The 12112-nt window shown below is 50.6% G+C and overlaps 1 protein-coding gene across 1 annotated transcript in view; it reads left to right on the forward strand.

Annotated features, from left to right (window-relative positions):
• The first annotated feature begins 1372 nt into the window (after nucleotides 1-1372).
• The window catches only part of LOC144153768 (glutathione S-transferase B-like), a 29714-nt gene continuing 18974 nt past the window's right edge, over nucleotides 1373-12112 (forward strand). Inside the window, exon 1 of the mRNA XM_077685486.1 lies at nucleotides 1373-1610. Coding sequence (XP_077541612.1) covers nucleotides 1516-1610 — 95 coding nt within the window. The 5' untranslated portion in view covers nucleotides 1373-1515. The remainder of the gene's footprint in view (nucleotides 1611-12112) is intronic.

Genomic DNA, 12112 nt, shown 5'->3' on the forward strand with positions numbered 1-12112 from the left:
CTCTTGGCGTGTACACAGCGCAGCTCCCTAGGGATAAATATGGGTAAAACAACGGCAGTGCTTTTTCGGCCGAAAAACAAACTTGCTGCCTCACCAAACGTGTACTTTGGCAGAGGCATAATCCAGGTGGAGGACAGTGTAAAAGTTCTTGGCGTACATTTTTCTCAAAATATGACCTGGGACTGTCACATCGAACAAATCTATAAGGAAATATGTAAAACTGTTGGTGTCATCAATAAATGTAGGCATATCTCACCTGAACGAATTAAACTGTTATTATATAATTCACTACTTTTACCGCAACTCACGCATGCACACTTGGTCTGGGGTCACGACGACCAACAAGAACTTTAACCAGCTTTTTCTAGTCCAAAAAAAGTTGCAAGGGTAATAACGAATGTGCCATGTAATTTCCACACGTCTGAACTCTTCAAGAAGTTTAAAATAATTAAAGTTGGCAATTAATACGAATACCGGTTGGCACAGTCATACCTTGGAGCTGTAAAAAATAACACCCGCTTGTACGAGGGCTCAGCGAAATGAAAGAAAAATATTACAGCATACAACACACGCAATCCAGACACATGGTATATTCCTGCACCCCACAACAACTACGACCGTAAATCCTTAACCTTCACTTTAGCCAAATTGTTGAATATTTTTGCAAGTAACTCAATTGAGATCGGTAAACTCTCTAAATCGGCTTTGAAATAATATTTTTTTGTAACGCGTGCAGTATCTCTGTTGTATTTTTGTTGTTTTAAATACCTGCGACATACACAAGTGTAATTCATTTTGCTGTTTCTGTGTACCCTGCTAACCATGACTGTTTAGAACTTTTTGTTAAGTCTACTTGACACGTGTTTCAAGTTTCTTTGTCTTTTTTTTTTCTTTTCCCCCTCTCTGCTGTATCTTTTAATCTATTCGACTGTATTGCTGTCAATCACATGGTGAGCAGCCTCCCCGTCAATCTGCTCCGTGCAGCTTTTTGTGGCTGCTCCTTTCCCTGTACCCATCTGTAAGGAAAATATAGTTGATTTGATTTGATATAAATTTAGATCCCCGATTGAAGTGTTGGTACGAAAATGCCGCCGCCGTCTCCCCCATAGGTGAAGGAAGAACTAAAGAACCCGTGCTTCAAGGTGCAGTTACGTGCGGCTTGCGCGGCACGTGATCCTTCCCCTACACTTATCGTTCAAGGCCACCTCTCTCGGAGACGTCGGAAGCGTAAAAGCAGCAATAAAAGTTCTCCCGCCGTCGGCACGCGAGCAACGGCCGCACGGAGTCGCTCCTGTCAGCACGCCGGGGAAAAAAAAAATACAATAAAAATGAATGTGCAAACCGTTGAGGTGGCGCCAGGTGGCGGGGCAGTAAACGCGTTGGCACGGCAGCAGCGCGGCACCGTCGCACCGTCGGCCCTCCTCCCTCCCGTTCGAAACAGGCTTCGAGTGAGAAGCGACCGGCGTGTTCAACAAGTGGGCGTTGTCAGAAGCAGTTGTGCTCGATCAAGCTACCATGGCCCCTGTGCTGGGATACTGGGACATCCGAGGCCTTTGCGAGCCCATTCGCTACCTTCTGGCGCACGCTAAAGTCTCCTGCGAGGATAAAAGGTAATCTTTTTTTCTCTCGTTTTCCGCTTCTTCGCGTTGCTTTGTCCCGGCCTTATTTAGTGACACTAGTCCCGGCCTTCTACGACAGGCGTGCGCGCCGGTCGGGCGCGCTTTGTTGAATTCAAGCGTCGGCGTCTTGTCAGTGGACGTTGCTCGCAAAACGCGGCGGGGTCTTACTAAACGCTGCTCAGCATGCGACCGCCAGGGTAACTATATAATATATATAAAAAAAGGTATGTCTGGGCACCGGGGTGGCGACAGCATGCTGCGCTTAACGGAAACATTGGCGCGCGTAAATTCCGCGGAATGCCGGTAGCTGTTTGTCACGGAATGCCGCGAACGACTGTTGGCAGAGTGCGGTACCTGCAGCGTACGCCTTTATGACGGTGCTGGTAAAACGAGTCTTTTATGTTTATTAGGAGCGCTCGATAGTCTTATACGCGGGTTTCTTTGCTGCCATGGAATAAAGAAATGACTCGCAGAGTTTAAATTTGGCGGGTATAGCTGTGATGCTGGGTTTGGTGTCTGGGCGAAATTTCGAAGTTGTAGGTGGATTCGGCGTGTCCTGGAAAATTACTGGAGGTACGGTTTCGCTTTAGTGTGAAGTTATAAAGAAAGCACGTGGTACCCACTTCCACTAAAAAAACTAAATGTGGCGCTCAATTCAAACTTCTAAACAAAGGACGTTCGGGCGACGTTTGAAAGGCATGGCTTGATTGCGGCTTATAGTAGCTTAATGCGAATGCACGCGTTCCAAACGGCTAACAGTCTGTACGAAGCGCGTTGGTTATTTGCCCGCCCGATATTCTGGCATCCAGTTGCAATTTTCAGGCGGTTGTGGCCGTGTTACGGGGTTTTTTGCAGTACGCCTGGAGCCGTTTGAGGGATGGGGCTGGTAGCTGGTTAGTAAGAGTAAGTTAATAAGAAAAAAGCGCCCATGCGCAGCAACAGCTTCGCTGGAAATTGAGTTGGGATTCGGCAAAAGCGCCGAAGTCTACTGTGATTTTTTTCTCTCCGTGACTTCGCGCAGAGCGCAAGCAGCGTTATGGTTCAAGGAAATCGGAAAAAAAAAGCGCCCATACGCTCCACAGGGATAGTTAACAAGCGAAGCTGTAACATGCGACCGGTTTTTACCCGCGATTCCCTCTTTCCGATGCTCCTTTTCTCATCACTATCGGTAGATGCGAGAGCATAGCTACGTCATCTCTAAACCTAACCAACCTCTCTCCTTACCCGTAAACCATCTCCGACCTTGTTTTTTTTTCACATCATGCGCATGGGTTGCGGAGAAGTTTCCTGCGTACACAGGACCGCCAGATTATAGCCATGTGGCTAGCCTTTCGTCTAGCCATGTATGGCTTCGCTCTAAAAGCGGATAATTTGGGACATTTATTGCCGTACAGGCATGGCGAATGGTTCATCCCAGAGGTGGGATAGGTAACCGCGGTTCCGTTCTAATGCCGACAAGCTGGGTTCTACTGTCCATTCCCGTCTGAAAACAATATCGCCCCATTTTTTTCTCTTCACGATGTCCTGTCCAAATTTTTGTTTTCTAACAGCGCGCTCGGCCACTGCGCGAGTGCCAACTTCGTGGAGTTACTTAGCGGGGCAGGCAATAAGAGCTTCATGTCTGGCCGTCGTACTTTTCACGCGTTACCAGGTATGATTCTATCGTCGAGCCAGCCTGTTTGTTCCACACGCGTCAATACGTCGTGCTCTAATAATAGAAAAAGATCGATTTACATACAGTAGGCAACATTCTCTATGCTCTCATTCTGCGGGCAGTGACACGTGCGTGGGGTCATTTTTCAGTCGTCGTACGAATAAAGGGCTCGGATTAATTTGCATCAAGCTTGTGGGCAGAAGCCAACAGCTGTCTTGTGGTCGACATAAGGTCATTTTTTTCGTAGAACAGGGATGAGCAAAAAAGTAGGGGGTGGCTAGGCTTGTCAAGCGATCGTTTGGACTGCTTTTATCTTGCCACCCGGAGTTTTTTGTGACTCCTGGGCCAAAAAAAAAAAAAAAACTGGAATAAAGTATGACTGATAAGTTGTCGGTATTCGAGCCACTTGGCAATGCGTGTCGAACGGACTGACGTTGGCGTTAGCTCTGAGCTTAGCCTGTAATGCTGCAACTGCCTTGTGCCCCTTTTTTTCTGATGCCTACAGGCTTTTACAGCGCGGCCTCTTAAAGGTAACACGGGGCGCCACGACGGGCGCCGCGAGAATGTTGCGGCGCATGCGCAGTCAGTGCCAGTGGCTGCGCGATTTTACTTGCTATACTCGGTTACAACTCAAGAACGGCACCACCTCATGTAGTGTATCATTCCGCCAAAGCGCCGGACCCGTGATGTCAGTGCGCGCGCGTTTTGAAAGGGGTTTGCTATGAATGCGTGATATCGTCTGTCTTGTCTCACGCAGTTTGTTTGTCGTCATTGGAGTCGTTTATAAGCATATCAAGTCCAAAAATCACGGGAACAGCTCACGCCATGTTCAAAATATCCTTAGTAACGCCCGCGTTGCGCCGCGCGGAGAAACATCCGGCTACGGTGATAAGGCACAGCGGCAACTTCTGGTGCCGTTAAGTTGTCACCGAGTATACCACTTCACTGCGCCCGGCGAAAGTACACAAGCATTCTAACCACAGACTTTTAACAGAAAGTTTTAGAACTGAGTTATCAAAGCACGTGTGCACGCTGTGCACCGAAAATTTTAAAAGCTCCTCCCACTCCCGGAGGGTCATTTTTGTTACATTGGGTCGGTTCAACATGCTTATTATTGCTAAAAAAATGCATACGACAATGTTAATATGTAAATCTAAGGTTTAGATTTATTATAGGATAAAATACTGTTACAAGGCGACGCGGAGACGTCGTGTGACGATGTAGATGTATTTTACACGGGAAACAGATGAGAGGTAGTGTCGCAGCAAACGTCTAGCCTATATAACCGATCACCAAGTGTTCTCTTCAGCGTCGTTCACGAGGGGTCACCCCACGTGCTCCAAGGCTTCATGTCCTCGTCGTCTGTGATGCTTCCTCCAAAAGGGTGTGTTACAAAGCGAAACATTTGAGATTTTCTAGGTGTATCTTGTATGCGTATGCGTGCCTCGATAACCGAGTTCGAATACTTTCTGTTAGAACACCATGGCTATACAGTGCTTCATAATAGAGCATGAGTGTTGAAGGGGGAGGAACTGTAGCGAACGACGCGCAGCTATCTTCGCCTCTGGCACTGATTGCGCATGCGCCGCGACGTTCCCGCGGCGCCCCGCGGAGCGCGCAAACGCGCTGTGCATGGCCGCGCCTGTACAGGTTTGGGTTGACCAGATACGTCGTGCCTTTGGCTGACTTTGGTACAACCTAAGTCTGACAAGCGTTGCAGGTAGAGCAGGCAAGCGTTGCAGGGGGCGGCAGAAAGTTAGATGGGCAGATGAGATCAAGAAGTTTGAGGGGATAAATTGGTCGCAGTTGGCACAGGACCGGGGCAGTTCGAGAATAACGGGAGAGGCCTTTGCCCTGCAGTGGGCGTAGATAGGCTGGTGGTGATGACGATGATGATGATGGCACAACCATGAATTTTCGACAAAAGTTCATGTGGCTGACGACGCCCGTGGAGCATATGCTGTAAAAGAAAATTCCCTTAAGCGAGGGAGAATTTTCCAGAAAGCCGTATGAAAAATGTTTTGGCAACATAAGCTATTCGTTTACATTCAGGTTGTGCAGTTTTTGAAATTGGGGCTTACAAATTCCCTCCAGTGTTTTTTTGGGGGGCGTGGGGTGGGGTGCTGTAAGAGTTACCAAACTCGTGTGTGGTGGTTGCATTTTCTAGTGCAATACATTCTTCTGCGTCTTGGCTCATTAAAGGGGCCATGCAGACAAAATACAAGTTTGCTTTATTCGAAATAGTTCGTGTTTTGTAGTGTCCCCACCGCTTGTCCGGAAGCAAACGATGCTTTATTCGCTGAGAAATGTAAGTTAAAATTTTGATTCTCCCGTCAAATCGTGTTTTCGCGACGCATGCGATGACAGCTTTAGGACAGGTCTTCAAGTTAAACTTGGTTTGCTGGGGAGCCTGTTTACTGTTAGTCAACCTAAATGGCGCCACCATACTGCGGCGGGCCGTTTTCTGCATTTGCTTCCTTTTTGACCGTATCTGTAGCTGGCTTGTTTTTGTCAAAGTAGAAAATAATCGTTTCGCGAAACAAGATGTTCGCTCGACAAATATGGTCACGGAAGACACCGGCGCTTGCGCCAATCGGCCACGGTCTTCTGAAACAACCCCACAGCGCCGCACTGCTGTACTGCTAAAACAAGTATAGTGCGCCCGGTACCGACAGCAGTACGCATCGGTACTTCTCTGTTTACGTGTACTTTCGTAACTTTCATTGTTTGCCCCACCATTTGTACGGCTACAAAAAGAATGTGCCCTACATTAAAGCGCAAAGCTTGTAAGCCGTGCCTAATTGGCGTTTTCTTTTGCCGGCCTCAGCCAATCGCAGAGCTGGCACAGGACATCGCAGGTTTTGTTGCGGGAACTGAGGTAGTGGGTCGGTCGCATGGTCATTCCCTCTTTAACACGAAAGTGTTTTATTTCGGGATTCACGAAGATTTCGCCTACGTCATATCCACCACGGAAGTGACGCCAGTACAACGAAGCAAGTGGCCTGTAAAGGGTGCACCCCTGCACACAGGTCCTTCTTGCGGGGAAGCAACCTTTAGTACTAAGGAATATGTTGTACTTACGATTGTTCGTTTTCGGGTTTTATAGTTTAACACGAAATGGTTTTATGCCGGGACACACCAAGATTTAACTGACGTCATTTCCGTCACGGAAATGACGCCAGTACACCTTTGCCGAAGCGACCCGCCAGCAGGACGTCGCTTGTCAAGCACTCCGACAAGACAGCCGCGTACCCGCAAATCATGCACTTTCGTGCTTTACTGACTCATATGACAGAGTAATCAACCAGTTTTAAGTGCGAATGCACTTTATAAGCGACCCCAAACCATCCACCGCCGGCGGCGTCCGCAGTGCTCCTCTATATTTAACAAAGAAACAGCATCCGGCGCCAGGTTTCGATCCGAGAACTTTGCGGCCGCACCGCGACGCTCTACCGACCAAGCCACGGACGCGACGGTGATATCAGTGTTAGTGACGCGCCTTATATCTTTAACGCATTCAAACTACGTCGTCAGCGGCGTGCGTTGGCGACTCAGCGGCGTTATAGCGGCTTGATAACTGCGTGGTGTACACGTGATACTACAAACCCGATGGAAGAGATGGAAGAGAAGGCGGCGAGGCGGTGGGCTGCGGGGGCCGAGCGCAAGCGCCGCAAGCGGGCCGACAACCGTGCATTCGCACTTTCACATTCTCCCCCTCGGGGAAATGCGGGGGAATTTTTTTTCCTAATTTTCCCAAAATAATTTTCCCAAATTAATGACTTTTTAAAAAAAGAGCGCCAAACTTTTGTTTGGCTCTTTGCCCCAGCTGGCCTTCCGCCGAAGAAATCCAACCAACATTTTCCTAATGATGTAGCTTATTTTCGCTAAGTTTACGTTAAAAGTGGGGTAAGTGATTCTAACGAGGCAATCTTTCGAATGAACCAAACTTTTGTTTAGCCTGCATGGCCCCCTTAAAAAGGAACTGGGAAATAACTCGTTTTGGGAGATTTAAAACGTGCAACGTCTGGAAGAACTCGATTACACTGGTTGCATAGTTTCAGAACTGAATAGGTCACTGGAGGAAACGTTCCGCCGTGGTGCGCGGCCGTGCGGCGACTTTTCCGGCACTAAGTTTATGCACCACTCGATAGGGTCCGTAATTTGAACCACATACACGGCTGCGTATGAACATGTGCGCGGCGTACAGCGGCCTGGCAGCAGCTCGGGGCGTCTCGCGATGACAGCTGGCGGTTATTTACGTGGACGGAGTCGTTTTCTGCGCTCGCTGCGGGCACAGTTGCGGTGGTGTCATGTGCTTCGCAGTCGTTCCCTTTGCTGGCTGTCGATGTATGCTGTTCGCTTTCGTTCCTCGACAGAGATAGCCGGCAGACTCGGAACTGGCCGACAGTTCAGCTTTTCAGTCGAAGGCTGCAGCCTGTTTTGCCCTAATATGCGGAAGAGAAAGCAGCACGCGCCCTCTGCGACGGCGTTGCGTACTGCCGTTGTGACGTCACATCCGGTTAAAAGCCCATTTGGGACGGTCTTCAAAACATTTTTACCCTATTGCAGATTACAAATGTCCCGTTTCTTGGTCCACGCACTGTTTATGCAGACTAAACATGGTCGTAATCAGTTAAAACCTCGCCTTGAGGACTTGCGATAATGTCGTATGGAACCAGAGATGCGGCACTTACGTTTTTTTTTTTTTTTTGTGAAAGAATAAGTAGATCGAGTAAGAGGACAGAGAACATGGGGTTTGCGTTGTAGACTTTAATCTGGTACGACAATCAGACTTACCAATGTGTGGGTTCGAGCTAGTGGTAATCATTTGTACAAATTTCAAGCGCGAAAATTCAAACGGGGAACGAACGGGACAGGCTACTTCCAGCTGAAATTGTATTTACGAAACGACATATATAAACGCAACGGTGATAACAAAAACAAAGTAAAACAGTATAGTTAAATTTCGCCTCTCCATCTTCTTGGCGAACTGATGGAGGCGAAATAGTGATGTTCTTTTGATGCGCGAGCCGAGAGGACGATCTCGACTCGCTCCGATGACCGACGACCGGTGCTTGGAGCAGGTGAGGGATGAGGACTGCCTTCCTTACTGGATATTAGGTTTATTTACATTATTTACACGACTCCACGTTTACATCACGTCAGAGTGACGGCTACATTGTCACTCTGACAGCAGCAGCCTGTTCGGCCGAGATCTATACTAAACTAGATCCCCTCTCGACCGACCCCGACAAAACCCAACACTCCGGTTTTGATAGCAAAAACCCCGCCTCCAAAAAGGGGGCGTTCAAGAAAGAGAGAAAAAAACCTTTCAAAACAATTATTACAAACCATTGATTGGCCACAGTAACCAGCCAATCACACACATGTCCTCACCTGCGGTCACGTGACCTAACCCTCTCTCTTATGCACTCAAAGTGCGTTTTCTACGCACGCTGTTACACCCGGCCAGAAAATACAGGACATCTGCGGCCTTAAGTGAACCATCCATAACGTTTAGCGGGCGGCATCTGCACAAACAACAGCCAAGCCGAGGGCCCGGAGCGGTCCCCGCGCGGCTGACCTCCCTCCGCGCGACGCCTCCCACGACGTGGGGTGTCTGCACGCGCGGCGTGACAATGAGGATTGCTAATTCCCTCCCAGACTAAAGGGGCGCCGCCGGCCACCTGAACAGACCACGGGGAGAGACGCCGCCAGCCGAGGCGACCATCGTCGAGGCGAACGACCCGTCGACGAAGAGCGCCCGCCGCCGGAGTCGAAGATTTTCCAAACTTACACCGCGCGCGCTTTCAACACTAAGAGATACGATCATCTGGCCGCCCGTCAGCTTGTTATGCCGAATGACCCTGCCACCCTCGACGCGACAGAGGCACTCAGGCTAATCGCCCCCATCCTTTGACACACAAAAGGACGGGCCCAACAGCTCTCCGCGGCTCCGAACTTGGCGTCCGCGCGGCTACATGAAAGGGACACTGAATAGCCGCAACCAGCGTACGCGACGCCGAACATGAGCCACCGGCGGCTTTCCTTAATTAAATGAGGAGCCCGAACATAACACCTCCGCACTAAGAATGTTGTCCGTACACTAGCTGTACGTACAACATTAACTCTCACTGCACGTTATGTCTTACTGCAGAGCCAGAACTAAAAAAAACACTCAAGCCGTTACGCGAGTACAATACAACGCGGGTACAATACAGTACAACAATACAAAATTACCCTGGCACACACCAACCTAACCAGCACAACGCGCCGGCCAACTGCACCAAAAAAAACGGATACAACACGGCATACTCAGTGCCTTGGCCTAGCCATGGCTTGCGCAACATCAAACAATAAACGAAAGCGCTCAGCTACAAGGCCCGTTAGAACAAACTCGCGGCACCCTCTACCATTAAAGGCAACAAACCCCACGAAGGGTATACATGTTCAAACTTGACAACTGAATGAATGACACCATCCATTCTTAGACGTTAAGCGCATGCAGGAACATTCTTTCAATCTAAGGAAAGAAAAAAAAAAACACCCGAACAAACCCAAACGTACCAAACGAGGCTACTCCTGTACCAATAACAAAACGTTAAAAGAAAGTTCTCTTCACGCACTCGCGGACGCCGGTTCTTTCGGGATGCGACACAGATTGTTCGTCCCTGTTGCGGTTCACCTGCTGTCCACATCCGATGTACTGAAAGTTCATTTTTCAGTACTTCAAACACTAGTTCGCACACAAGCGCCACAAGTGGGCCCTACCTGCACATTCCATGGCCCACCATGACCACATGCCAACGAGCGCAAATAAAGACAGGCACTCGCCATTGTACCCAGACGTAAACTCCCTACCGTGCTGTAACAGCGGCTATAGTCCTCAAGAAGACAGTTAAACCCGCCAAGCTGCGCTACTCGTAAATCACACGCCTTACGACAGCTGAACACAACCAACACGTGCACAAAAAAAAAAAAAAAACTAACAACAAGGCGGAGAACTACAGTACAGGGACAACTAAGAATAACGCTCGTCGGAGCGAACCATACACATAAAAAAAAACAGCAGAAAAAAAAACGCAAAACGCTAACCACTAAGTGTGCGGCAAACAACACTGAACCGTCCCTGTCTCGCACTGCACACTATTCAGCGCTAATGCCCCTTTCCGCGGCGGCACACACCGACCGTCGCACGGAAGCTGATTCCGTGTTGTGCGCCACCAGCTGATTCTACACGAACCCTGGTTTGGCTCGCGGTGTCCTCTGCTCCCGGGAGAAAAGGAACACCCTACTCGGCGGTAGCGCGTACGACGATGTCGCACCTGCGCCGCCACACCTGCCACCGCGTCCCACGTTCTCGGGCCCGTCGGAATCGACCTACGCGCAAGACGCCGCGGGCCGCCTGCACATTCCCGCTTTTCGCACGGAAGCTCAACGATTAGGCGCGCCGTTCCGCTGCCCTTGCATGACCCCTGCGCCTCCTCTGCCTCCTCAGAGATGAGCATGCTTTCTGCAGCTAAGACTTCCGTCTCGCGAGATTCTATGATCTCATCTGTAGCAGTGGGGACGCTAACGTGTTGCACAACAACTGGGGTGGCTTCGGCCACCTCCACTACATCCCCACTCTCCTCATCCCGTGGCGCTCGAAGCGCCCACGAGGGAACAAAAACTGTGAAGACATTGGTATCCCCCTCGAGTTTACCAATCCTGCGGAGCTTCGCTTTTTCGTAAGCGATCTCCGCTCTCCCTTGGGCTAATTGAGCGCTAAGCTCCTCAGCCGTCCACACGGACGGGCTACCCGCGCCCCTGCTACCCGCTAGCCTTGCTTTTTCCAAAGCGTGCCGGGCATTTTTGAGAGCTAACTCCGCTCTCAACTCCTCAATCTCGAGCACAATGGCACTAACCTTACGGTCGGTGCCGCGACATCCCGTTAGCATAGTGGCCATGGTGAACCCGGAGAAAACAAATCAGGGCCCACCTGTGCTCGCTCCGGGTTCGGTCGGGTCGCAGTGTCGCTGATGCAGCAGCTAGTGGACCCGATGCGCCATTCTCGCCGCTGGGATGGGGCCGTGCTCCTTGGGCCAGAGCCCGCTGAGGTGTCGCCCCGTTGAACCGCGGCTTACGCCGCCCTGGGCCGAAGCCCCCGAGGCCTCCCGCTGAGGTGTCGCCTCGTTGAACCGCGGCTTACGCCGCCCTGGGCCAGAGCCCACGAGGCCTCCCGCTGAGGTGTCGCCCCGTTGAACCGCGGCTTACGCCGCCCTGGGCCGAAGCCCCCGAGGCCTCCCGCTGAGGTGTCGCCTCGTTGAACCGCGGCTTACGCCGCCCTGGGCCAGAGCCCACGAGGCCTCCCGCTGAGGTGTCGCCCCGTTGCCGTTGAATCGCGGCTGCTGCCGCACCGAGCCGAAACTCACGAGGCCTCCCGCTGAGGTGTCGCCCCGTCGATGCTTGGAGTCTGGCTCGTCGTTGGTCGTAGCCGAACCTTGCGTTGAAGGAGTCTCTCCGCAGTTCCCCACCAGCTCCAGCCGATGGTCGTGGTCATCCTGTCGACTGCGCCAGTTAAATTTCGCCTCTCCATCTTCTTGGCGAACTGATGGAGGCGAAATAGTGATGTTCTTTTGATGCGCGAGCCGAGAGGACGATCTCGACTCGCTCCGATGACCGACGACCGGTGCTTGGAGCAGGTGAGGGATGAGGACTGCCTTCCTTACTGGATATTAGGTTTATTTACATTATTTACACGACTCCACGTTTACATCACGTCAGAGTGACGGCTACATTGTCACTCTGACAGCAGCAGCCTGTTCGGCCGAGATCTATACTAAACTAGATCCCCTCT

This window comes from Haemaphysalis longicornis, unplaced genomic scaffold, assembly GCF_048455015.1.
Source record: "Haemaphysalis longicornis isolate Haplotype H1 unplaced genomic scaffold, Haemaphysalis longicornis Haplotype H1 scaffold_9, whole genome shotgun sequence".
Classification (NCBI taxonomy): domain Eukaryota; kingdom Metazoa; phylum Arthropoda; class Arachnida; order Ixodida; family Ixodidae; genus Haemaphysalis; species Haemaphysalis longicornis.